This window comes from Chelmon rostratus, chromosome 3 (genome assembly GCF_017976325.1).
Source record: "Chelmon rostratus isolate fCheRos1 chromosome 3, fCheRos1.pri, whole genome shotgun sequence".
NCBI classification, from domain to species: Eukaryota; Metazoa; Chordata; class Actinopteri; order Chaetodontiformes; family Chaetodontidae; genus Chelmon; species Chelmon rostratus.
The window spans coordinates 25,558,864-25,586,682 of record NC_055660.1 but is presented as its reverse complement, the minus strand read 5'-3'; the positions used below and the strand labels follow the sequence as shown (position 1 = coordinate 25,586,682).

Genomic DNA, 27,819 nt, shown 5'->3' with positions numbered 1-27,819 from the left:
GCTGAATGCGTATGGAGGAGAACAGGCTTAATTAATTACAGCATAAACTGTGAATGAGAATAGTTTTTGTGGTGTGGAGGAAGGTGAATTAATTTATCGATGTATTTTTTTTTATAAAATAGTGATTGAATACTTTCAATATTCCTAATAAAAAAGTCATATTGCCTGTATGCATACCTATATTTAAAAAAACGCCCCCCTGAGCTGCTCTGCTCTCTCCCTGTCTGTTGCCTCCTATGCTGCTCGCCCCCACCTCTTCCCCCCCAGCGGAGAGGAAGAGCACAGACAAGTGAACAACAAGCCAAAGCAAAGAAGATAGGAAACTGCAGAGGTGGGTGTTTTCTCCGTCCTCACTGTGAGTGCTCTTACCCCGCGGTGGACACTTTACTTGTGCGGCTGTGAGGTATTTGTCTGACCGCGCCGAGGTGTTTTTGTTGTCTCATCTCAACTCACTTCTCGGAGCCTGCGGGTCGAGGTTTGGATCGTGTCAGCGCAGCAGCAGCGGCGGCACTCGGCTAGGCTAGGCTAGGCCTGAATCCACCTCGCAGACACTTATGGACTTGGAAAAACACGCCTAACATTCTCCACAGTCGGTAATGGCCTGTCTTTTGGTGTTTTGTGCTCGGCACAGCTGGTTGGGATTTGTTGTAGGTGGGAAGAGGTGTGACCTTTCATTTGGTGAACTTAATTGTTGTAAACGCAGCGTTAGCAGGCTAGCCACCGTAGCGCAAGCTAATTTACCTAGCATCGGTGTATTCCATTCGCTAGCTTGATTAATAACTTATCTAGAGTGAGCCTTGGGGAAACTTTAACAGAACTTATGCATGATATCAAAACAGCCGCAAATATAAATTATCCAGCCAACGTAACGTTATCTAGCTAACAGCAGTTTATTTCATGAATGGTCTGGTTTGTGGATGGCTGGAAGATGTACCGTTGTAATGTTAGAACTTTACACGTTCAGTCGTTCGTGTTTTTCTGCCTCTGAACACCAAAACAGCGTAATTTTACCGGACTTTTCCTCCAGTTTCCCCAAGCTGGGAGGGGGGCATTCAGGTGAGAGGACAAGGAAGCGATCGGCCAGTCCGCCGCGTTACAGACCGTAACCGGAGTCAAAGTCCAGTCTCGACCTAGAACAAACGTTGCTTATCAATTTCCTGTTGTACCTGAGACGCCCACTGTCTGTGCACACTAGCTGCGTGGTGCTTTTCAGGACACTATGCTTGCATGGTGAGTGCCTTTTGCTAGGCTGGCCTCGACTTTTGTTAATTTTTGCGTGTTGAAGGTCTGCTGCGAAAATACCGTTTTATGTTTCAACAGCTGTTCTGATGTGGTCGCCAGGTAGAGGAAGGAGACGGGATTTATGGTGGTGGAGGTGTTGAAGCCAGATACAAAAGTAAGAACCTGTTGTGTGGGTCTGGGTGTGTGGGGTGTGGTAAGGTGGCAGGCGTGTTTGTTGCTTCATTATTCAGTTCCTAGCATAGAGGCTTCCAACACGGGACACCTTCTCAGCTTTCACTCCTCCGTGTGAATGGATGCTGGGTTACTCAGAGGGACCAGGCTCAATCTGTTATAGTGGGTCACACTTGGAGTGAGATTGCTGGTTTCAGGTTGTAGCTGTGGTCTTAGGTAGTTAAAAACCATTGCACAGTAAAAACGGACAGACCAGAGACACATTTGACAGCTTGTTTTAAGAAGCTGAATTGTTGATTTGCTTTGGTACGGTCAGCTGATTGGGTGAGTTTCAGTGCAGCATGGACATGCCTATCATATTCCTCTCAATACCCTGCGGGCATGTCTGCTTTGACCTGCTGGAACAAAGATGGAAAAGATTTTGAGCAAGTTTGGACACGCTGTTTGCTCAGAAATGTCCCTTCTGTAAAATGTAAAAAGGAGGGGGAGAAAATCAGAAGTTGGATGTTTCTTTTGCTGCCTGGAGTTTGTTCCTTGCCATGTTGTCTGTGGGGGCTAAAGTCTTGCTGCTCAGCCAGTTGTTTTAGCCAGGGCTATCATTTGTGAGCCGCGGTAATGACGGGCTTTCTGAGTACACCACGGGTGTGTCCCTCTGACACACAGAAGCTGGGGTTTTCTTGCATTTGCTCCTCCTCCCTGTCTGTCTTCTTTCTCTGCTTCCAACGGTTACACCTGCAGTCTGTTTTTATTTGAACGGCGAGCGCGTCAGCATGCTTTCCATGCAGGGGGTGGACATGTGAGAGGTATGACGATACACACAGAGTGGAATCAAAGTGCACAGATTTCTCGAGCTGTAAGGGTAAGACTGTCACGCAGTACCCTCCCTCAGTGCTGGCGGTCTTGGAAAGGTTGAGTATCAGTTTGCACTTTTATGGTCCTCACCACAGCAGTTCAACCAACCAGCTTCCTTGTTAAGTGGTGGTCACACTGTGATTGCAAGTCACTAGTGGTAAAGCTTCACCGACTGCTGAATGTTGGGTTTTATTTGGTTTGACCATTTTTCACATATTGACCGGGAATGTTAATTTTGTCGTGTTTTTAAATGGGTTTTGAACTATTACTGAATTTCTCTGTTATGTGATTGTGATAACATCTTTTTATTGACTGAAGTTGAAGTGAAGACTGAAATGAAATCCCTGCTGTGATGTAGCACTGGCTTACATCAACAAAATCAAATATGACAATATTATTAAGTTATATACCATGAAAGTTAGTGTGTGAAGTTTTGCATGTGTAGCAAGGTTTTTGTAATGCTTTAACAGTGGAACCCAGTCCCCCCCATTCCATTACTAATTGATTACTCTTCAATGTGATTATGTTATATGTTGATTAACTGTGGCAACGTTGATATATATGACATATTGTGGTACACCAGTGTATCGATATGACAAAGCACATAAAATCATGAGCCATATAGTCCCACAATATGTTTAACTCAGTGCCAATACTAATAATATGATGGCATTTGTGATAATGCCCTAATAAATTTACCCTAACTTGAGGGAAACTGTTTTGCCAAGGCGACCTGGATAATGATGGGTCTCGTCTTGAGATCAATCTAGCTAGTAGATTATGACCTAGTCAATAGCCACAGTTGTTAAATATAGGCATTTGTTGTATGAAACAGGCCTCTGCTCTTTTTGTAAATCCCTGCTGGACACCCCATGTAGAGGATATTGTTCCTGAGGTCAAAGTCATTACTACTTGGGTGTGATGGCCAAGCAGGTAGTGGCATTTGTTGTTCATTTCATACAGCAAAATAATGAGTAGATTGGTCAATTGACTGAAAAGTGACTGACAACAATTTGATAATTTGATAAGTAATTTAAGTTATCAAGAAAGAAGAAATATTAAACATTTACTAGTTCTAATGCCAAGGTTTGCTTCTTTTATGTCATTGTAAATTAAATAATATCTTCAGACTGTTGATTAGACAAAACAGGTAATTTGACGTCAACCTAGGCTCTTGGAAATTGTGATGCTCCTTTTTCACGAATTCCCTTGACGCTTGATTGACTAAGTTTTTTTTTTTTGTAAATATTTTACCTAAACTAGAGGTGGGTGATGACATCATCTATGGGGAGAAATGTATTTCTAATGTAGGCATGCTAGCCAAGAAGGTAGAGGCATTTATTCTTCCTTTCACTCAGGTAGAACAGAAATCACCTGACTGTAATGCTGCATTTAATACTTGGAAAGGTGACACATTATCATGAAATTAAAATAAGCAAATCCCATTCGATACCCAGCCTCATATCTGTATTACATCCAAGTAACCTCTACCTGCATTAAGGTGTACATGTACTTGAACTGATCGGTCTGTTGTTTGGCTCTTTTTCGCCCTCTGAGTTACAGTCACCTGCATGTTTCCTTCTTTACTAAGAATAGTAAGTCAGCGCCCTGTAGATTAGACAGCTGGCCTTGTGGAGGTCCCTGAAAAGTCTGCGTTGAGTATGACTGAATGTGAGTGTGGGTGGGCGTGTGTGCATGTGCACTCTCTCTGCAGCTACCACACTGTCCCCACATTGTAGGCCACATTGGAGAGGGGTGGGAGTTTCATGGTTTCAGGTCAGGATGGCAATGGCGGTAGTAGTTGGATGTGGGCCAAGGCTAACACACACCACATACACCGAGGCCAAATCTCTGTGTGACCATTCAAATGAGGCTGAGTCAGCGGAGCGGCTGGCCAAGCCACAGCAGCATTTTACCATAGCTTCACCTCAGCTGTGTGTGTGTGTGCGTGTACACATATATGTGTGTATACACACATGTGTGCGTGTGTGCAGACTTGAGCAGAATGTGTGTCAGCCTGCCACAACCACCAGTGACTAAGTTGCTGAAATAGCAATGGTAGCATACAAAAATGAGGGTATACACTGCCATCACAATAGTCCCAGGGCACAGAGTGATAGGCCGACAGACGGGCCGTGAGTCTGTCCCTCACAAAGTTTTTACTGAGTAGTGGATACTGACAGTGTGTGTACATCTGTGTTGGCTCAGGATGGTAAGTGGCTTACCAGTGTAATTCCAGGGCTATCCCATTAGCAGATACGATTTAGCGTTGCTGCTAATGGCCTTACAATAGATTAACAACTAATGTCCAGGCTGTAAGTGGCTCAAGCCATTTAAAACTCTCTCACAAGCAACTGCTCCCTGCCACAAGAATGTTAGTGGTGGGGACATGCATAGCTGTAGAGGTTGTGTGGGTCTGTCTGTCTGTTGCATGGTGGCACAAGAGGCTGCCTTCCTCTGTGCTCTCAAAAAAGTGTTGACGTTTTGACAGAGCCACAAAGAACAACCCACACTGTGGTATGTTGACTTCTCTGATGTATGGTGTCAGTGCTGCATTGCCAAGTTGAAATCTTGGTCCCTAATGTAAAACTTGATGGCTGCTATAGGCAACCTTCATGACACATCAAACGTTTGTTCGAAGCTTGCTGCCACATTTAGTTTACCTGTTGGGATCTCAGCAGAGAGCTGATGCTGTCGAGTGAAGTCAAGGTTTCAATTCAAGTTTTAATGCATTCTTAGCTTTACACAGGGGTTCAGTAGACACACTTCAGATCATTTCAAGCCATCTTTCAATTGGTGAGCATTATCCAGTAAAGAAGCACTTTGTCGGTTTGCGGTCAGACATCCTGATTGGGTCAGAGAAAGTAGCGGCGCCCATTCTCTCTTTCCAGGATTGAAGTGTTTGGCTTGGGAAGAAAAAAATGTTTTTGTGAGAGTCAGATGAGAGCAGCACAATGAAAAAGTGAAGGGCTCCCTTATTAGGACAGCTTCCAACAGCTGAGACAGGATATGACACGCTAAATCTCACTGTGGAATGTATGACAATGGTGGTGCGTGTGTTTTTGTGCAGCTTGTGTGTGTTTCTGTCCAAAGATACGTTTTTTCCCCACGCTAATGGTAAGAAACAAGGCGGCATTAACTTTACGAAAACTTGCCACACCTCTGTTTGAATATTTAAGGATATAACCACCTTCAAACACACACACTTCCACCTTTATTTAGTCTCTGACCCACATACACAATCACTCTCCTGCACACAGATGTGTGCGCACACTGACGCATGTGCACACTCAAACCTAATACAGGAGTCTTTGTTCTCTCAGCCAGTCCTGTGTGCGCAGACAGAGAGCAGATTTGATCTCCATGAGTCAGTGAACTTTGAAGTAGAAAATGGTTTTTGCCCTGGCTTGGAGATGAGCCACACTCATGTCATCCCGTTATTAGACAGACACAGTTAAACCAATCTTCCCCATATTCCTCATTCCTCCCTCACCAGCATCCCTGCTGAGGAAGTCTGACAAAACACACTTTGTCATTGTCCTAATTTGGGCCGGAGTCACGTTCACATATTATCGTGCTTCTGTAATTTGGGCTTAGGTCATCTGTGCCATGTGTTTAGGCTCATTATCTTCCAAAAGTCCAGGTTGACTTAAAAACAAAACAAAAAAACTTTTTTCTTCTTCTTTGCTTTCTTTATCAAAAGCCCTTTTTTTATTGCTGCACAATGGATAATCATGACTTATTGCTTCCACAATTAACAGTTATGTAATTCATTTATTTTGATTCTGTTGTGTTTCCCATGAAATTTCTGCTGTCAAGCACTCCCTGTACATTTGAATAATCATTAAACTCCCTATGTTAGAAAAGTTCTACAGTTCTACCAACAGTTCTACCAGAGTAAAAAAATGAATCGACTCAATGTTTAAGATGCTATCTTTTCTTACGAATTTGAATGTGAATTGTTGTTTTTTTAATTGGCTGAGATCACCATAGTTGGAGGTGAAGTTTGCCTTGGAGTCAAAAATTGTGCCCTTAAATATTTAAGCACTGCATTTTAACAAGGGAGAATAATGCTGAAAGAGTGAAACTCAGCTGTGAAAGTATAAGCAGGAGCACAAACCCACAGAAAATGACTTATGTATTCTGATGTTAAAATGATTAGTGTGATTTATAGTTGTTTTCACAATATTGAGCAGAATAATATGAATAATATTTTCTGTCATCATGCATCGATATTTTAACTTGCAGGGAATAGTAAGTATAGAGACAAGTGAGAAAAAAAGCGACCTGCCATCTTTTCCCCTGCTGCGTAGAGCACACCCTCTCAATTCAAAACACCTTTGGCTTTTCTAATTTGGTGGAACTTGATGGTGTGATACTGGCTCTTGATAACTCCTCTGAATGCGCTCACACATTTGTTTCCCTTTCCCTTCCTCACTTTGTCTGCATCCTTGGAAAGAAGAAGTGCTAACAAGCTCCACACGCGGCAGCTGAAAACGCGCTGTGATTGTCTCTCGTCACGTATCTCACGTCTTTCTATTTTTAACCCTGCCTAGCAGAAGGTGAAGAAACAGAAAAAGTGGCGGTATTTCGCTTCCATCTCTGTTCTGCTGATGCTGGTCCCACCTTGAGTTTGAACTGAATAATCACTTTTGGAGATGAATTCTCATGTGAGCTCTTTCTTTCTTTCTCTTGCCTGCTGTTTGTCCTCGCTTTGCTTCTTGCTCTTGTTCTGTCTGTACTCACGTTTTTTCTGTACCTGCTTCGTTATCTCCCCAGTTCTCCCACTTCCCCCATTTATCTCCCCCTGCTTAGCCAACCTGTGTCAGCTCCTGCTGCTTTTTAACCTCTAAATATCAACTTCATTAGCACACACTACGGGACCAGGGCCCCTCTGTCTTTATATATGTATACTTGGGTGATTCAGCCTGACTGTGTGTCTGCTCTTTGATTACATCCTGGTGTTGGTTGAATCTCTTCCACTCTCTGGTGTTGATCCTGTCCTGTCCTGTCCTGTGCTCTGCTCTCAGCGTGTGAATGGAGCAGTGTGCGAGTACGGCCTCCCTGCTGGCCTCGGTGCGGGAGCAGGAGAGGCAGTTTGAGATGCTGAGCCGAGCTCTGGAGGAGGAGCGGAGGTCGTGTGCCGGCACCCTGCCCCGCCCCCTCCCCAACATGCAGGTAACGCGGAACACCCCCCCGCCCCCGAGCCCCCTCTCCTTTCCACCCTCCATCTCGCACTTTTCCCATCAAAGTCCCTCGGATTCACCCTTGATCCGAGCGAGTTCATCCAGTGTCATCTTCATGGTCACCCCCATTCCATCTCTGTGGACTGGCTGGATGGCAGCAGAACCTAAACCAAGCTTTGGGGGAGGGAAGGGGAATTACCTCCTCGTGGGGTTAAGTCAAGCTGGACATTTAGCTTGAATTATGAAAGTTAAATGTTGAGTCAGATAAAGCGACTGAAGCTCCTTCCAGTATAGCCCTCCTGAAGACGTAATTTACACCCTCTGTTGCTACTCACCGCTTTAGTTCACGCATTTTTCCATTCTCCATTCCCGAGTAACTGTCCATGTCTCATTCAAAATATAAGTCCTTCCGTCATCATCATATCGTTCCATCTACCAAGCTTAACAACCCAGTGTTAACCCACCATGTTTGTCTTGAGTTGTTCATTGGAGTTTGCATGCAGAGCGATGTCTTGCTTGACATTTGGTTGCTGTGAGAGTTGTGAGTGTACCTTTGTAGCCACATAATGTCAGCCAGCTGGTTTATTTCTAATTTATTGTTTTTTATTGCTGCTATAAGGAAGATGTCCCTCAGCTGCTTTTTCAATATGGCAAAGGCCATTAAGTAGGGCAAAGGTCCAGACAGCCCGTTGCATTACCTTTGAATTCTTAAAAATCTTGATTACTGAGTGTGCTTCATAGCTGAAGTGTGTTGTGTTGTGTTCTTACACACCCTCTTCATCATGCGTGAGTCAGTCACCTGGTTAAGAGACTGCACAGTGACTTCATGCTCTGAGTTTACATCACAGGCAGACTTGCAGACACACACACGTACACTCGCTCAATCTTTTACTTCTGACACACTCGGTCATTAGCGTACTCGAAAAAAACTGGCATACACACACCTTTGGCATACACACACCCATAAAAAGACTGGGCTCTCCTGCTCGCTCTCTTTCCCTCTTCCGATTTTCGCTCTTGAATGTAGGTTGGGGCTGAACAATTAAGCGAAATATTATCAAAGTTGCGATATGGCCAGGTGCAATATCCAACGCACGGGAGCTGCTATTTTTTGATAGCAATAAAATATGTCACAACATACCATTCTAAACTAAGTACTGTGCTCTTACAGAGATGCCCCAGCCTACAAATCCTTTTCTCCAGTTGTAAGGAAACATGCTTGTTTGGTACAGACCACATGAAAAATCCCGTAATTTTCCAGTTTTTTTCAAGTGAAAATAAAATGCAAAAATGACCATTCCCACTGAAGTTGTGTCTCAAACCCTAATAACTATATCTGTCAAAATAATCACAAGATAATTTTGATTTTTGCAAACTGTTCAGCACAAATGTAGGCACACATTTAGCCGGGACAGATCCCAGTGCCATTCTAGTGGCTGATAAGGGGCAAATATATAGGTACTGTGTGTTACAGTGAGACCAGGACAGAAATGTAGCCTGTGCTGGTTCTTATCTCTGCTGTGAGTGTTTACATAGCCTGAAGGCTTCGGCATGCCTATGCCACTCTCCCAGGCAGCGCAACAGGACCTTCGTTTTCAATGACAGGTTCCCACATGCTCTCATCTGCCCGGCACTTTCGGCTCTTCTCTCTGACAGAGTCCTTATCTGAACTAAAGTGTGTGTTTATATGCAGAATCTGTGTCTTCTGTATTTGATCTGGGCAGAGTGGCACTTTAAAGGGTTGTCATTGCTCCTCCCGCAAGTATTACTTCCAGCTAGCAGCAAGTTTTGTCTTTTTTAAAATTTGAAAATGCAACATGAGACAACCATATTCCATCTCTGAATCACTGTTATGCAATTCCTCCCCCCTGGCTGTGCCCCTTTACCCCCCTAGTAGAGAGATGAAACTGCATAGATGGCAGTTGAGATACATAGAGCCCCCATGTGGCTGGAATGGGAAGTGCACCACACCCATGACCGCTCCTGGCCAATGGTGGTGGTGTCGATTCACGAGAGAAGTTTATCTCTTTGTTTGTCTCTTTCTGTGGGTCATTAATTCATTTCATTACTCACTAATTATGTCATCTGTTCAGTCCATTATCACAGTTCATTCACAGGGCTTTCCACAAGAATAGGAAGTAGCCAGCTAGGGGGTTCAGGGGTATGCCAGTTTTGGCCATAAAAGCCAAAATTTGGTGGTCTCTGGCACATTCTAATGCCACTATTCCATCATATACACTAATCTTAATTATTACATATTTTAATGAGTTTGCCTACCTGATGAATGTAGCTAATTATTGTAATTATTAGAAAGTCTGTAAATAGCTATTAATCTTTAAAACCATGCTTATTCTCGACTAATCAGAAGTTTTGTAATTAAGAATCATTCGACTTACCTAAGTATATTTTATTTATATTCATTTATTTATAATTTATTTATGGTTCTGCTGGCATATATGGAAAATGCCGCACTTTCAGCAGACTTGATATTGCGCAGTCGTCAAATTGTTCCAACCAGTGTTTTCCAAAGTAGCCTTTCTAAATCAGATGTCCCCTGTCTGCAGTCAATGCAGTTCTTCTTCTTTTGCCATCAATTATTTTGCTAATATTTGCCAAATACTGAAGACAATGACGACGACGACGACTACTACTACTACTACTACTACTACTACTACTACTACTACTACTACTACTACTCGACAGGACACAGCATCTCAACTGAGCACACACACACACACACACACATATTCATACAGAGCATGTGGGGGCGGGACTGATACAGACAAACGATGTTTCTTCATCATCATGCTCGCATTGTTTTTGAAGTGAAGGTTAGTAGTCGTAAAAATGTACACACATAGCGAATTGCAACTCGTTAGGCAAAACTATTTTATTAGAATTAAAAATTGATAAAGTAGCCCGCTGGACTTAAATGAGGAGTCAGCTGTTTGGCCGGCAGCTGGCACTTATGGAAAGCTCTGCATTCATTCATTTATTCATTCTTTCTTTCATTTTTCATTCAAGTTTGTTGGATGATTGTGTTCCATCCAGCAACCTTGCTTGTGCTCAGGGCTGAGGATTGCAGTCATGAAAGCTTCTGTACGTTTGTGTTCACATTCATGATGTTTACATACCTGTGGAGTTCATGTGGTGCCATTACTCCATGCAGACTTTATTTTGGCTGAAAGACACAGCAAAGTACAAACCAAAGTGCTCAATCGTCACAGACTTTCACTCTCAATTTTTCAAAACACCATACTTGTTTTGTTTGCAGTTGGCCCACCAGCACATAAGAAAAAAAATATAAAGCATGGTATTTTTTCAGCCACGATGCAAATTAAAGTGCCTGAGTTGACAAGATGAAGCTGGGTTACATTAAAATCAAAATGAAATTGGACGACAATTGCTGTTGTCACTTTTTTTTTTTTTTTTCATTCATTGATGATTTTTCATTGGGTCAGTATTGTATGAGTAGCTCGGGACTCTGGATAGCTGGAAAAGTTCCAGTGCTCAGTCAGTGGTGTGATGTGTGTATGTGTCCATAAATACATATCCCCCGTTTCTTCTAAGCAGTCAGTGTGTGTTGGATCCCCTCATGTGTGTTTCTTCCTTAATGCAGAACGGCCGCATTCCTTGTGATGCAGACATAGAGAGGCTGACACTGAACGAGGGTTACATCAACGGGTCACATCACGTAAGCATCTTTGGACCCCCCCCAGTTTCACCTGTTTAATTCTTAACACAGTTTACTCTAAGATATCTAATATGAAATATGTGTGTGCAGTTCAGGATGGAGCCTGGCCAGGTGGTGCAGGAGACGTACACGGTGGAGGAAGACCCCCAGGAGTCGCCACCTGTTGTCTCCCTGGAGACCAATGAAGATGGGACCACGCGGCGCACAGAAACCACGGTAACATGGGTTGATGGAAAATGGAAGATAAAACTTTTGCAATTTTTGCCACTAAAAGACAGTAGTGGCAGTAGAACCCTCTTTGCGTTGCGTGTGTCTGAATGGTGTCAGAGGTCAGGTTCTTTGGGACATTTCCCTTTAGATATCCTCGGAGTAACTTCAAAGTGTGTCTTGCACAGTGACACACAAAAGCTTGTGAATATTAACTATTTAATCTTGTGTACTGCCTTCCCTTTTTGCTCTTCAAGGTGAAGAAAGTAGTAAAGACCACCACCACTCGCACAGTCATCCCCTCCGTATCAGACACACTTTCTCTGGATGGTGGGGGTTCAGTGACAGGCATGGGGGGCTACACTGCACCCATGGTCTACAGGCAGGGACCTGGAGCTGGGGTGCCCATGGACTACCCCACTCACACTGTGCCCCGCAACTACCACTACGGACCACCAGGGGGATATGACGACTACCGCACTGGACCCCCATCTGAAACCTACGCAAGCCTTAACAGGGGAGTTCGCATGGATGATCGCTACAGGTACCATGTTTGTTGAAATCCATCTTTATGTTAGCCCTCTCACCTCGGATCCAAGCCATCAATGCTGGGTAGACATCCCTCTCTTCCTGTTCTCACCCTCAACCTCCCTGTCCCTCCCCTCTCTAGGCCGGTCCATCCAGATGGTTACAGAACTCTGGATCCAAGCTACAGAGCCCACAGCAGGAACCAGCTGGACCCCTATGCTGCTCAGCCACAGGTTTGTTCAGTGGTCCTCTATCACCTGCTGTGATCCTTTCCTTTAAGGAGGATTTCAGCTCGGTCTGCTTCAAGATTTTCTTGCTGAATTTGGTGATTTTCTTCCACACTACATGTAAAGAATTTAAAGAACAAATTTACAAGGCAGAGATCAGCAGCATACAGTTTGAAGCTTGTATGATTTTGGAGCCTGTCTCTGTGTAGGTTGGCCGTATGGGAAGTGCCATGGAGCTATCCTCCATTCCGAGGTTTGTCCCAGAGCCGTACGGTCTGGAGGATGATCAGCGCAGCATGGGCTATGATGAGCCAGACTATGGATTGGGACACCCCATGCATTACAGCACCGTGCCCCGCAACCACCATGCATTCCCCCATGGGCCCCCGCGCAGGACTGGGTAAGTTGAGTGTTTTTGTTGTGACTCATCTGTGTTTTAGGGATGAGTAACCCCTAGCTCTGTATGTATGCAATGTGTTTCATATTTGAGAGTGACATTTATGTGCGTCAGAAGTGCAAATAATATTGTTCCTTCCACAGTCAGATATATTTTATAGAAAATATGAACGTATTTAACTTATTTAATTGTTATTGTTTTGGTTTTCGAATCACCACTGTTCTAAAAAAAAAAATCACGTCTTTCCTCTCTGTTTGTATGGATGGATGTTTGTGTCCTCCAAAAATGTGTCCATGTGTTCTCATCCCTCCCCAGGAGTTACGAGGGCACCTTGGATGGTGACATGAGCGGCCCAGGGGACATGTACTACTGGGGAGGAGGAGCACCCCTGGCCCAGGGTGAAAGAGGTAGCATGGCTTCGTTGGACAGCACTCTAAGGAAAGGCCCCGGCCCCAGTGGCTGGCGTCAACCAGAGCTGCCCGAGGTCATCGCCATGCTCAACTACAGGCTGGACCCCGTCAAGAGCAACGCAGCTGCATACCTGCAACATCTTACCTATAAGAATGATAAAGTAAGACATGCTCATGGCCTTGTATCTAGTGTAACTTGGAGTAGAATAGACTTGAATTAAAAGTAATTAGTTGAGAAGCGAGGTCAGAGCGACATCTCTCAGGACTGCAGATAAACATGTTCTCTAGGAATGATAGAGACATGTATGATACAAGACATAATAGAGCCACACGTCTACCAGAGTGGGAATAAGATGAAGAGTTGTTGGATGGGTAGAAAACTTGATTTCAGGAAGTGAAGAGTGTAGACCTTTTTTGTCAAGGTTGGATATTGGATATAGAGCTGGTTTTTAATTGGTACAGGCACCAAATGTAGAACTTGTTTAGAAAGATGCTTTTTTGATTTTGCTCACTTAGCAGCTCACACTGCACCGCTGTAATCTGCCTTTTTCACAGCTACATCGTGCGACTTTTATGCTGACACTGCACAGACTGATTGACTGGCCCTGATGTGGCTGCTCACACTGAAGTCAGAGTGACAGTTCCAGTAAAGTTCATTCAAACAATACGAATGCGACAGTGCTGGCAAAAAGAGAGAAAGGCAGCGTTACTTTGTGCAATAACTCTTACTGCTAGAATTGCAGTTTAAGGGTGTTCCAGGATATTTCTTTTTTTCCAACATGCTGTCCTCTGTCCTGTGCTTTGTTTTTCTTCCTTCATGTTCTGATTTAATTTGTGCGTACGTCGTTGCATCTTTTACTTTTTTCATGAGTGACGTTGACATGTTTGATTTACTGGCCTGTTTTGAAAACTTAAACTGGCCTTTACTTGACCCCCATCCACATCACCATTGACGTGACATGTCCTTCTGCTTTCCAGGTGAAGTCTGATGTGCGTCGTCTAAAAGGCATCCCTGCGCTGGTCTCTATGCTTGACAACCCAAACAGAGAGGTGAGTTTGCTGATTTTCTCCATGGCTTTCTCTTCATTCTTTGCTGAAAGTGTGTTATGATTGAAGTAGGTGGGGTAAAAGCAAGGCTTAAGGGATGTAGTGTATTTCTTATGTAACACCAAAACATTTCATTGGCCTGAGACAAGTTAAACTTGAGACACACCACTAATACCGATCAAAAGGAAAATAGAAATAAGCATTACATATTTGACTTCTCCTCAAATCCTGTAGGTCAACATTTGTGCTAAATTTGGTTTCGGCCAAAACATTCTGCGGTTTTTCTATGATTCCCTTTCATTTAGCACAAGCTGTGGCAAAGTTTTGCTGATGTTTGTAGGGGCATTACCAGACAAACCACATCATGCATTCCACTCTAGAGGCAAAGAAGCATCTTAATTTCACATTTCATGCTCTGTGGCCAATGACAAGTTTGAAGTCGGGTGTGTGTCGGATGACTTGCTCGCAGGAGAAATGGGTCAAGCAGAAACTGCATCCTCTTAATGCTTTTAAGTGCTTCCAAAAGCTCTGCACACTTTATCTGACTGTCTGTCTGTCTGAAAGGTTGAGATATAAATTAGGACAGAATGTAGTGTCACAGAAACAGTCTCAACAATTTAAAACAAGAAGTGACATGCAATATTGATATAGGATGTTCATGAACTTGAACTGAAGTCAACGTTGCTTTGTAGTGAAAATATGTTCATAATGTTGGCAAATAATTTTCCAATTAATTATAGGCAATTACATTTTAGGCATAACTTGCGTAGTACAGTCTAACAGTTACAAGTTTTCTACTACTACAGTAAATCCATGTTTGTGAAATTGGTGCTCTGTAAGTGATACTCCATCATGACTAACAGCTCAATAAGCTGTTTTTGCATCTTTGTTTTAGGTTCACTATGCAGCCTGTGGAGCACTGAAGAACATCTCGTATGGCAAAGATCCAGACAACAAGATTGCCATCAAGAACTGTGACGGAGTGCCTGCTCTGGTCAGGCTGCTGAGAAAGACCCGTGACCAGGACCTAACTGACATTATCACAGGTTAGAGGCACATTGGAAACATACAAACTGTGTGAACATGACTTTGGCTGTTCACGAACCAGGATTGAGACTTTGGTAAGATTGATTGGTTGAACTTGTGGTGAAGTTTCATTGGTTAGAGGGACATTTGGCAAGAGTGGAAGTTGGCTTCATAGTGAAATATGGCAATTCTGCATTTTTTCTTTCCCAGGGACACTGTGGAACCTGTCGTCCCATGACTCTGTGAAAATGGAGATAGTGGACCACGCGCTGCACGCCCTCTCCGACGAGGTGATGGTGCCCCATTCAGGCTGGGAGCGAGGGAGCAACGGAGCAGGGGGAGGGGAGGAGAACTGCAAACCCAGACATCTTGAGTGGGAGACAGCCCTCACCAACACAGCAGGCTGCTTGAGGTATGAAAGGAAGGAGATATGATGATGAGGAGATGGCAGGAGGGAGGGTTCATGTTAACAAGAGAGGGAAATGGAAACATGCCAGCTCAACAGACTGACAGAGCAGTGGGATGTAATGAGGGATGAAAGGAGCAATGGCGAGTTAACAGGAAAAAACAATCAATGGGTCTCAATGAAGAGAGAGGAAATAAGCTACAGTATGTTCATGTGAAACCTTTCATTCTACTAATAATCCAAATGATGGCACAATCATAATTACAAAGGCCTAATGTGCTGCTGTCAGTCAGAACAAGGTGGCCCATTCTTCATGAAATGTAGAGCCTTTTCTAATCAGTTGTAACAGTTAAAAGTATGCCACAATTTCTGCTTCTGATTGCTTTTCCAGTTTTGGGTAATGTACAGTAGCTGCAGTTAAAGTGCACTTGCATAAAGCTGCTCTCTCAATTGAAAGCAATGAACCAGTAAGCCCTCCATGCAGGTCAGTCATATTCAAAGGTTTGTCATGAATGATGCATGTGTTTTATTGAGCATACCAGATGCCTTTTCTCTAATTATTAGTGCTTATAAACAGGATATCTTGTTTGATGTTATATAGTGCTCATTAAAACATTTTAAGGTTAAATGTCAGTTATTTATGAAAGAAAAAAATGACTGCTGCCTCACAGTAACTCTGCAGGATCAGGAGAGGGTGAAGAATGGAATTTCAGAGTGGACACTGGAGGGGGCGAGCAGAGGACAGCGGGGCATTGACACATACAGTGTAAACAGTATGTTCTAGCCTGCCGGCCTGTTATCTGTGCATTCCCCTTGACCACATGGTTAATTACAGTGTTCATTTGCAGGTCTAGAAAAGTATGCGTGAATAACTTTGTAATCTCGAAGATTTTGAGTTCAAGTTTGATATTTGCAGAAATGGTCTGGACAGTATTGCTCCCTCCAAAGCCGCCACCCCCCCCAAAACGCATGAACACACACTGCCTCACTAGTCAGGAGAGGGGGGTCATGATGAAAAGGCCGGTTCTTTTAATAAACACATCAGCAAACAAATGTCACAGTCATACAAGCAAAACAGCAGCCGGTCATGTGCAACAAAGACACAGGCAGAGTGTGTGTGGGTAGGCAGGTACGTAGGTAGACAGGCAGGGAGGCTGAAATGATTGGATGGGCTAATTACAGGCCTGCAACAGCCACAGATACCAAATTTAATTTTTAATTTTTTGATTGCTTTCAGGATTTAAATAGAATTTCAACAAATAACAAAACTGCTTGCCAGCTTGAAGGGTGACTTGAACAAACATACAGTACTTGTTGAGGCCACTCTTAACACATAAACATGCAGATGTTGCTTTTAAAAGATAAACAATTATTCACCACAAATGTTAAATGTTAATGTGGATTGCCTGTAGATTGAATACACTGCACTACTTTATATAAATGTGTTGAAGGTAGTACACTTGTTGCACCATTTTCTTCCCTCCTAGATTGTTTCATTTTTCTACAAACAAAAACTTAGCTGTCATAATTAGAATAATATATAATAACTGTAAAGCTCCTATTGAACACACAAATTCCATACATATAGCTTTAATAAAAATCTCAGGCATAGGCAATCTGTATAGAAACTTTTACCTGAGAGCAGAGAAAAGAAAGTAGTAATAGTGGTAGTCACAGACCAGAGAGGCAAGGCACCAGTTAAATTACTGTTAATGATTCATCCCGAGGGATCACATGAGTGCCATCAAATTTAATGACAACCCAAAGTGCCATCCATAGAGCCAACATGTCAGTAAACTCACTAATTTCACCTTCCCGGCCAATCTTGGTGTAGAGGCAGCGGGTCTAACACTGATTAATCTTCCTCTGATTGAAGCCCTCACTTTCTGTTTAGAAGTACAGTTTTTGTTTCACTCTCCGCCCGCACAGAGAGGATTTACTGCCAGCACCTGACACCAGGATCATATAAATATAGCAAACTTAAAGCTTTTCTTTTTTCACTTTCTTTTTTCTCTTTTTGAGAAGTAGCGCTCTTCTCTGCTGCAGCCCTGATTTGATTTAATCTGCGTGTCACATTATAAATGTTTGCCTACTGCGGCATATAAATAAACTTCCTGAACTATGCAGTGAAGTGAAATCAGTGCCCCCTGCTGTGGAAGGGAATGTGTCCTGGTATTGTGTGAGAGGGCGTGTCTGCCACTAAGAAAAACAAAGCGGCACAAAAGACCAAGGCTGAATATCATTCCACAGAGTTTTCTCCCTCATGTTCCTTTCTTTATGTGTCTTCTACATCAATGAGTGAAGGACTGGTTCTCACTTTCCATCCATCCAGGCATGTTAGATCTCTAAGTAGGACTGAGTCAAAGGGCAGCTGAATGATTTGGTCCAGAGCTGTAACTTAATCTCACTAAACTCTCCTGCCTTTAAAAACCAGTGGATTTAACAGGAGTTTCATTCAGTCACCTCTTGGGGGTGTGCTCAAGGATTGTGTGCTTGTCTTCACACTGCTAATCCTTATTTCGTTTTACATTCTTGTCTCTCCGCCTCTCAACTTTCTGCCCCTCTAAAGAAATGTGAGTTCGGAGCGCAGTGAGGCGAGGAGGAAGCTGAGGGAGTGCACAGGATTGGTTGATTCGCTCATGTACATCGTCCAGTCCCAGATTGACTGTAAAGACGTCGACAATAAGGTAAGTGTAACTCAGACATATCTGACATCAAAGGAGAACTCCACCAATTTTATATAAAGTCTGTTTAAAGGTGTTGGGGAGTACTACTCCAGATGTAGAAAAAAAGTTGCATGTGTCTATAGAGCTGCGTGAAGTCTGATAAATGTCCTCAAGTGATGCCACTTAAGTCACCGTCAGGTGGGACTAAAGACGACAAGCTTGAAACTGAAAAAATGTGGAAGTGAGCTTACCAGACGTCTAGCAGCTTGAGGCCACATCAGCCGCCACTTACATAACGCAGCGTTTTGAACCTTTATTTTAATTAATTTAATGAGTGCAATGCTAAACTTGTGGAGTGTTCTTTTTTTTTTTTAAGACCAAATGTAATGACATCATTATAGCAAGTGGGTGTATGATGCACTGTGCGTAGGTGATGTGATGCCTTTACAATGAGCAGAACGTGGCAGGTTGGCTTCACTGCTCCTGTTTTCTCCACCCCGCCGTTTTCCCACCATCGTTGCAGTTGATAGAGAACAGTGTGTGTCTGCTGAGGAACTTGTCCTATCATGCGCATCGCGAAATCCCCGGCTGTGAGCGCTACCAGGAGGCCGCACCCCTCAACCAGGGCCCCGCCCCCTCCAGCCAGAAGGGCGGCTGCTTCAGCTCCCGCAAGAGCAAAGGTCTGTGTCAGAGCGAGAGAGACATGTACGCCACCTTTGTTCTTGAACATTTGCGGTGATGTCACTGTTGACAGCAGTCTCTCGCTGGATTGATACTAGCACGCGCACACACACACACACGCACAAACAAAACCACTCGCTCACAGGAATGTTAACTATTTCCCCAACTGCAAGAAAGCTCATCCTCTCTCCTGCTGCACTGTTTGTGTTTCACTGAGTATTGATTTGTTTTTTTTCCCAGCTACACGCCCCCTTACGACTCTTTTCGTGGCTTTACCTTTGTTATTACAAAATCATTTCGCTGTAACAATGAACATCTGTCAACATTCATATAAGTCAGATACTGCATATTCTCCCTGCTAGTTGTCTTTGTTTTCGCTATTTTATTTTTATTTGGATATAATGAGGCAATAGAAACAATTCATGAAGGTCTTGACCATCCATACTAACAGTACACATATGGACATGTTAACAAAAAGATTGGGTAGTTGATTTATCGACTAATTGTTTCATAAGGTGAATGCTTTTCTGTGTGTATTATTTCTCAGGTGTATTGCACAGAAATGTATCACGGCAACAAAATCTCAAACTGATACTGTACAGTTCTGGAGTGTGTGTGTGTCTGTATAAAATGATTACGCGAGCTTCTGTGTTCTTTGATGAGCTTTATTTAGTCTTCATACCTGGCATGACACATGCTGATTTCTGTGTGGTGGCAGCAGTGCTGATGGGATGTAAGCAGGTGTTAACTGGGTGGCTCAGTTATGGCTGCTTTCCTTTTACTTACTGTAAATGCTCTCTCCTCCTCCTGTTCTGTCATTCTCTCCTCCCTCTCCATCCCTTCTTTCTCTTCTCTCTCCTCCACCCCCCCCCCCCCCCCCCCCCCCTTTCGAGCTGGGCTACAGATGAGTGGTTTTCCAAAGGTAAGCTTTGTATGACTGCACTTGCTTCTGCTGCCTGTTGCCGTTGTTGTTGTGGTATTAATAATAGAGTAGCTAACAGGTCGATGTAGCTGTCTTAGTACTAACATGCACGTCTTCCTCTCACTGTGCAAGAGTTGTAGTGAAATACCTAACATGCAACCCAGTTTTTGGTCATTGCACATTTCTAACCAAACTAGAACAACATTTCTAACAGTACAAGTCATTCTCTAAAATAAATATGTCGTATATAGATTCTGTGTGTCTCTAAGGCTGTCATGTTAATGTTTGATTCCAGGTAGGAAAGATGAGGATGCAGCTGCAGACATAATAGACATTCCAAAGAGAACCACACCTGCTAAAGGTAACTGTAGGCTCAGTGGACAGTTTAATGTATCCTGTATCATACAGCAAAAAAAAAAACAAACTGCATCCCTGTTTCTTCTGTTTATTTTCCCATCAATCACTCTTGCTGTCCTTACCTGCTTCTCCACACTTCCACCCCTCCTCTGCCCTCTTCCCCACTCTCCCTCTCCTCCTTTCCTGTAGGCTATGAGCTGTTGTACCAGCCGGAGGTGGTACGCATCTACACCTCCCTGCTAAAGGAGTCCAAGAACCCCACTGTGCTGGAAGCCTCAGCTGGAGCCGTTCAGAACCTGTGTGCTGGACGCTGGACTGTAAGAACCGCTCTGCGTTACTCTCCTATTCTAACTGGGAAACATAGCTCTTACAGCATGCTACAGGACCAAACAGAGCTTGTAATACGATATTGTAATGTGATCTTAGTTTGTTCGTCACTATTGGGAACAGACCAAGGCAGTAGTACAAAGAGCTTCCTGAGGTAATGATCATGTGACTTGGCCTTACTTTCCACTACTTTGACCTTGTCCTGACCCTAAAATTCCACTACAAAAACTTAACTGTCATCCCCTGGGTTATTGTTAAAGGAGGCATGTCCAGTCTTGAATGACACTGAGATTAAGAGTAAGCCACATGTAAAATTCATGAATGGAATAATCAGGAAAAAAATAATGTTTGAATACTAGTTGGTGCTTGTCTTTGGGAAAGATGCCTAATACCATACTTACCTACTTCTAATATAAATACAGTGTAATAATGAAGGTTTCTCTGCACTGGATTATCAACAACAAAATGCTATAAATGTACTGTATAACTGTATCGCTGTCTTCATGCAAAACAAAATAGTTTTTTTAATGGATATATTTGAAGGTAGATTCTTGTAAAGCGGAACCACTTGGAAATTAACTATGAACCGTTTGTTTGTACCGAGTCTTGGTAAAGGGCACAGGAAGACCCTGGAAGAGAGACAGTAAACTAAAAACACACTCTATCAAAGGTAGAGAAGCTGGTCCCTGATTTAATGGGGGAAAAAAATGTGTGTCTGTTTAGTATGGGCGCTACATCCGTGCCTTGCTGCGCCAGGAGAAGGGTCTACCCATAATGGCTGAGCTGCTGGCCCATGGCAACGACCGTGTAGTCCGCGCCATGTCTGGAGCCCTCCGCAACCTGGCCATTGACGCACGCAACAGAGATCTACTAGGTGAGACTGGGAGCACTCTCTGTGACTGAGTTAGTTGTTCTTCCCAACAGTATTTAATAAAGAGTTTTAACCACGTGGAAGGATTTCTTGTATCAAGAGGACGGTGTCAGTAGTGCGTTTCAAGGTTAAGAACTCTTCTTGTGCTTGCGTGTTGTCAGGTAAACACGCGGTGCCTCACCTGGTGGCCAACCTGCCTGGTGGTGGTCAGAGTCAACCGGTGCGAGCTCTGTCGGAAGAGACGGTGGTGTCGGTATTGAGCACACTCCATGAGGTGCTGGGCTCCAGCCTGGAAGCAGCAAAGATCCTCAGGGCCTCACAGGGAATCGAGCGACTGGTGCTCATTAACAAGGATGGGTAAGGGTTGATCGAAGATATTTTGGGATCGTTTTCTGTCTGCGAGTTTGAAGCCTGTTAAAACCGCAGTTTGAATTACTTGCCTTCATGATGCATCCCTTATAAATCCCATCATCTTTTTAATTCCCTCTCTTTGCCTGTCCCGTCCACGGGGATCATCAGTAACCGTTCTGAGAGGGAGGTACGTGGGGCCGGCCTGGTGCTGCAGACAGTGTGGGGCTACAAGGAGCTGAGGCGCACTTTGGAGAAGGACGGCTGGAAGAAGACGGACTTCATGGTCAACCTAAACCCTCCCAGCAACAACACCAGGGCCAACGGAGGATATGAGGACAGCACTCTGCCGCTCATAGACAAAGGTCAGGAAGTGAAAAGGAAATGCATGCATGTAAAGTGGACTGTTGTGCAAGGCCACATATCTCCAAGTTCAATGAGTGAAAACAAGTCTTCAGCGTGCCCTGTCTGTAGGTCCCTTTCCAGCATTGTTTGTGCAAAAGCATTATCAGCGTTTTTAGTATATTATCGTGCTGATGTGAACCAAAATGAAGTCCCAAACACACAGTCTCATTGCTTTTGTGATTGCTCTGATTTATTTTGAAACAGTTTTTTATGGAGGGCATGAAAAAGCTCTAATTCCAGTATTTTTGCTCAACACAAGTCTTTTATTTCACTTAAGCTCCACAGAGCTCTGCTCCAAATTCTACAGATTTAAATGTGGCAGTGTATCAAAGAACCAGCACTCCTTTCCAGTCTCTCGCTGTGTTTCTGTGTACTGTAGTTGATAAGTTTCTGGCTGTTTGCAGAAGTTGCAATTAATTCTTACATGTTTGTCTCAACCTGCTTCATGTACAAGACGTTAAAGGGTTTACCACAGTGGGGCATTTTAGATGATCCCGACTCGGGTTGTTAATCACTACGTTTGTGTTTTCTTTTTAATATTTTCAAAAGAATTTTTTAAGCTCGTTGGCACTGATTTTCAAGTTTCCAAACCCCACCCATCACACAGACACACAACTAATGCTATACTGTATATTTGCAAATACTAGCTGGCTCATGTCTGACACTTGAAACACTTACAAAACACTCACACACCTACACACTGTTCTATCTTTGGCAGGACTCGGTGTGGCTGTCGACACTGCCTCGCTAAGAGAGCTGTAACATTTAACAGCACATATTGATGCTCATTGTTGTTGTTTTTGTGTCTTTAATGCACAGGGGGCAAAGGGGACCGGGAAATGATTCCAATGAATGACTTGGGACCAGGCAAGTGTGACAACAGAAAATGCAAAACACACACACGTACACACACACACACACACACAAACAAGACTGTGATGTTGGCATGTGTAATAGATAAAACTTATTAATGAGTTTTTTTTTTGTGAGATCCTTGCATTACAAACACACACACACCCACCCCTCTGGTTTAACCAATGTTTCTCCTATCCAGATGCCTACTCCACACTGGACCAGAGGGGGAGAAGGAACACTCTGGATAACACACTCGAACCTGCTGACAAAGACGCAGTACAGGTAAACACTGGCCACATGCTCACACACACACACACACACACACACCCCTCCCACACACATAATCCTGCATGACTGCACTTTAATGAGAATTACTTAACTCCTTTACTCCTAACATGAACTCTGCTGCATACTTTCTACATCTCTTTACATACCTCAGTATAACTTCAAGAGCTTGCAACAGACAATTTGTAGAAAATGCTAATTTGTGAGACTATGAATGCAGACTTGATAATCATCAAGTCATCGAGTGTTTTTAAAACGATCTTTCTGTTGAGCAGTCCGTCACCGGATGTTACTTAATCTTCATGTGCCAATACTGTGTAAAACCTCTGCATCTCTGAAGTAATTCCTGGTCCTCAGGAGACATCAGTGCAGAGTCTGTCAGGAATCGAGGCTAGCTGTTTTCACCGCTGTGCTGAAAACACTTTTAACCATCCCAAAGTTAATGAAAATCAAAATGTTTACTTGGCTAACTAGATGTTAGTGAAAAGAATTTGCATTCATAATACTTTTACCTCCAAACTGTACTCAGCTGAAGTACTTCAGTACATTTATGTACGGTAAATTTGTTGTGCTGTCACGTTAAACTACAGTTAAACTGCAATGTAGCATTATCAGGAAAATATAGGGTGCGTCTCCCATTGATATTGAATTTACTGAGTTTAATCATAAAGGATTAAGTCACATACTAATTAGCCAGCTGGTGATCGTAACTATAGTAACAGCATGAGAAGATGCCCGCCGCTGTAGTTAGTGCTTGGTTCAGTTTGTCATGTTGCTGGGCGATAGTTAAACATGCATGCATACAAAAATCCCTGGAGGCGTCCCGGGGAAGATCTCTGTTCATCCCAAACACATTTGACGTCCCCGGGACGCTGTTAGTCTCGCGCCCTGGTCTGTGCCTCCCATAAAGCTGGCTGATGTTTTTTGGATTGACTACGCATCACCACGCAGCTAAAAACATGGAAATTGTTGTTGAAATGAAATGGTTAGTCACGTGGAACACACACACAGGTTTTGTTGTTCTGGATTTCAGGATGATACACAGACAGATGTCCTCACTTCCAGCTAGAAATGTTACCGTGTGAATGGACATGCTCTCTCACACACCCACAGACGGCATGTTGGTGCATGTCTTGTTAAAGCACTGCGTGTTGATCTGTGTCTTGCACATGATTTCTCACCGGTGCCCCCCCCCCCTGAAATATGATCTAACATTAAACTAACCTTTTGTATTTCCCTCCACTTTTTTCTCCACTTTTTTCGTGTTCTGTCATGCGGTTCTTTTTTCCGTCTTTTCCATGTTTTGTGTCTCTTCACCTTCTCAATTGAATTTTCACTCTTAACCCTCTTATTTCTTTATTTACCCTGTCCTCACTCTGTCTTGTCTCTCTGTATGTCTCCTTTGGTCTCCTCCTCCCTCTCTTTATTTACCACACACTCCTACGCTCTTTCTTTTTGTCTTTCTCTTTTCTCTCTCTCAGGGAGGGATGTATGGGGAGAGGCAGGCCTCTTTGCCTCTAATGGATTCTTACGATGGTTAGGCTACACCCACTGTCACACTGCATGTCAGCGCATGGTATGTGTGTCCCACCGGCTGCTACTCTCAACTCACTGCATGGCCTAATATCTTAGTTGTGTATTAAGAACTGTGACTTTGTGTGTTTGACAGTGAACAGTGTTGTCAATGAGCTTCCATTGTACTGTATTTGGACTGTTTTTGCTCCCCCTGCTGGTCAAAAGTGTCAGTGAATTTTTTTGGTTTTGTTCTTTATCCTGAGATGTGTTTTTATTTTCTTTTTCTCTCTGCACAGTAAGTATAATTTTTATGTAACGTGTGATCTTTAATGTTGTTGCCAGCAGTCACTATTGTGTATTGTCTTTATTTTTTAAAGCCACTGCTGTGAATCTGAATTTGAGATGTGCCATTCTTCCCACCCAGGCATGAATCTCTTAGATTAGCTGCCCCACATGATCAATTCCCACACTTGTGCCTCCTTTTCTCTTGCAGAAAAACTGATTGTGTGCATTACAAGACGACAGCCTCCTCCCACCTACTGCCCATGCTGAACTGACAATGGGGGACCACTACACTACCGATGGGACTGAACTCCATCCTAAACACTCAACTCTTCTGTCTCTCTTCGCTCTTTTGCAGCTTCTCTTCTTTCTCTCTTTGTTACATTCCTCCATTGCAGCTAACAAACTATTGAAACCACATGGAAAAAACTGACATGGATCTACGCTCCCTGTGGACAAACTGGACGAGACACTATGACCACTTTGTGCTCTGCGCATGCTTGCGCTCCAAAACACTAACCACTCGATCAGATGCCATGGCCACAGCCCGACATCTCCACGCAACAACGCTACGACTTGCCTGGACAACACTAATTCTCTCTGTGACAAAAAGCAGAGACTGTGGCTTCATCTGAGAACTTTTCTATTTCTTGGAGGTTGGAGCGTAGATTTAGACTAATTAAACTAATTAGAACTATGAGGATCAGAACACTTTTTGGTGAAACTTTACATAAATGGCTATCACTATGTTTCGAAGATATTGAGGGAATGCCATTTTTTGTTCTCTCTGTCTCTCTCTAATGTGAAATGCTACAATAACAACAACAAAAAAAATTCCTACCATTGACAACCAATGATTAATGATCTAGTCAGATATGTGTAAAGCTTCTGCTTCTGTTTTGGTAGTGGCTATTCTTCTTGCTTTGCTCTGTACCACAGTAATGCACATGTGCCAAATTACACTGCTACTGCTGCAACTGCCAATATTGAACGCAAGACTTTTTACAGCCGCTACACTGAAAACTGTCATCTGCTTTGTTTTGTGCGCAGTTTGTGTCGGTGACAGTCCATCATCAAGATGCATGGGGATGCTGCATTTTCTGTATTTGATTGTGATCCATAGATATAAGAGTGGAGGTCCTAGTATGGACATTCCTACAGACAGAAATAGCGAAATTATTTTCCAGCTCTTTGGAATAGACAATATAGTCTGTCTTGTGTTCCTAAAGTGATGTTTCTGTTAAATGTAAGCCCTTAACTTTGTAATTCTTGGGAGAGATCACAGGATTAAGTGGGTTCATTTCCTTTTATCTACAGGTCTGTAATCTTATGAATGAATGTGTACATACAAGACTGTCTCCAAGAGCATCTGTGTGGGCTAACTGGAGTGCCTCACTCATTCAGGATCGGTCTGATGGGTTTGTCCAACATGACAGGGTTAACCAATCAAGGTGTCTTTTCTCAGTGGGTAACTAGTTGGGAATACTGTATATGGAACTCATCAGTTTTCTATTCCACAAGATAATGGAATATGTGAACTTGTTTGTATGTAAGAGTTGATTCTTGTCATTGGGATTGATTTTTTTATAAGGTGTAAAACTCGAGTTCTGTACAATTCACTGCTACCCATAGCCTACCTGGCTTTAAGACTACAGAACAGTACATGGGAGAAGACACAGTATTGTCTGTTTTTTGCCCGCATTTCTTAAGTACAGCGCTCGTTCTGTAGAAGAATGCATATTAGTGCCGAGTGAGATGTAGATACTTACTGAGTGGATGATTAAAAGAAGCACTAGGGGGGTATAATGTGTGTTTTTTTTCCCTCTTTTTTTTTTTTTAAAAAAACCTTTCCTTTATTTGTTTTCCATGCCAGTTAAAACACGACAGACGATGCCTCGTTTTCTCAAAGTAACCAGTTGCCTTCAAGAGTGGACTGACTAGAAGAGCTGAATAGAGGAGAGAAAGGGTTTGTGTTAGAAAATCTTAAGGAGGCCTAGACCAGAATCTGCTATTAGGTTAAGTGGAGAAAAAAATAAAAGCACATTTAAACTATATGTACAAGAGAATATTTGTTAATTTTAATGGTTTTATGTATTTTTTATTTTGATTTGGGTTTAATTGTTTTGGGTGCTCTGGGTGAAAGCATATGCAATCAGTTTTTATGTTTTGATTGAAAAAAATCAGTTCATGTCTTAATTAAATGCAAAACAAGTTAGCTAAATAAATTCCTCCAACACAGTCATCAGATACTCGAACACTAATGGAAAAATCTGATTCTGGACTACACCATAATCTCTTTGCCTTGGCTCTTAAAGTTGCACATTCTCATTTATGAATGAATTATGTAACTAGCAATACTGTTTTTAATAAAAAAGAAAATGATTTCTCAGAGCCTGTTTTCTTTTGCCTCTTGTTGACACTTTTCTATTGAATCCATGAGGAGCAGAATGTGCTTTTACAAACGGAAACAACATTGGTTGATCATGTCGAGGTAGTTCACCTCCTTGTCATTTGACAAAGCGGCCAGTAGGTGTCACTATTAGCGACTCGCTATTTCAGAAGCGACAGTAACGGGGAATCATTTAATTAGTCGGCGATTCTCAGTTTGAGGCTTGGGGTTTAATGCTAGCGTCATTGTTTTAAATGCAGATCAAGCATCCAAAACATCTGCTTGTGCAAACGAAAAATACTGGTAAGTGTAATGTTCATGCTAACGCTAAGCTGCCTCACTTTAGCGGCGGTGTGTGAACTTCAGGGTAACGTTACAGTTAGCTATACTCCTCAACTTCACATTGAGCTGCACTGCGGTCTGGCATTTCAAAGGGTGTTAATTTAACTTCATTCTACTGGACTACATTACTAAACTATGTTTGTGAATGAGGTAGATATAGGTATTCATCTGTTGAATGTTT

General features: G+C 43.0%; 1 protein-coding gene across 7 annotated transcripts; it reads left to right on the top strand.

Moving 5' to 3' along the window:
- The first annotated feature begins 263 nt into the window (after positions 1-263).
- ctnnd1 (catenin (cadherin-associated protein), delta 1) lies at positions 264-27,296 on the top strand. 7 transcript variants are annotated; one of them, XM_041934494.1, is made up of 23 exons: positions 301-331; positions 7,296-7,443; positions 11,071-11,145; positions 11,236-11,361; positions 11,610-11,896; positions 12,023-12,113; positions 12,317-12,507; positions 12,820-13,075; positions 13,893-13,964; positions 14,857-15,007; positions 15,198-15,399; positions 17,963-18,080; positions 18,583-18,739; positions 19,645-19,662; positions 19,958-20,023; positions 20,209-20,336; positions 21,070-21,220; positions 21,379-21,574; positions 21,737-21,930; positions 22,790-22,837; positions 23,025-23,107; positions 24,592-24,686; positions 25,119-27,296. In XM_041934494.1, the coding sequence occupies exons 2-22, from the start codon at positions 7,303-7,305 to the stop codon at positions 24,649-24,651; spliced, it is 2,811 nt and encodes a 936-aa protein (XP_041790428.1). In that variant the 5' UTR covers positions 301-331; positions 7,296-7,302; the 3' UTR covers positions 24,652-24,686; positions 25,119-27,296. The 7 variants fall into 7 exon arrangements, with proteins under 7 accessions (XP_041790434.1, XP_041790428.1, XP_041790430.1 ...); XM_041934500.1 differs by lacking the exon at positions 7,296-7,443 and having other exon boundaries at positions 264-331; XM_041934496.1 differs by lacking the exon at positions 24,592-24,686 and having other exon boundaries at positions 302-331.
- The last annotated feature ends 523 nt before the right edge of the window (positions 27,297-27,819 follow it).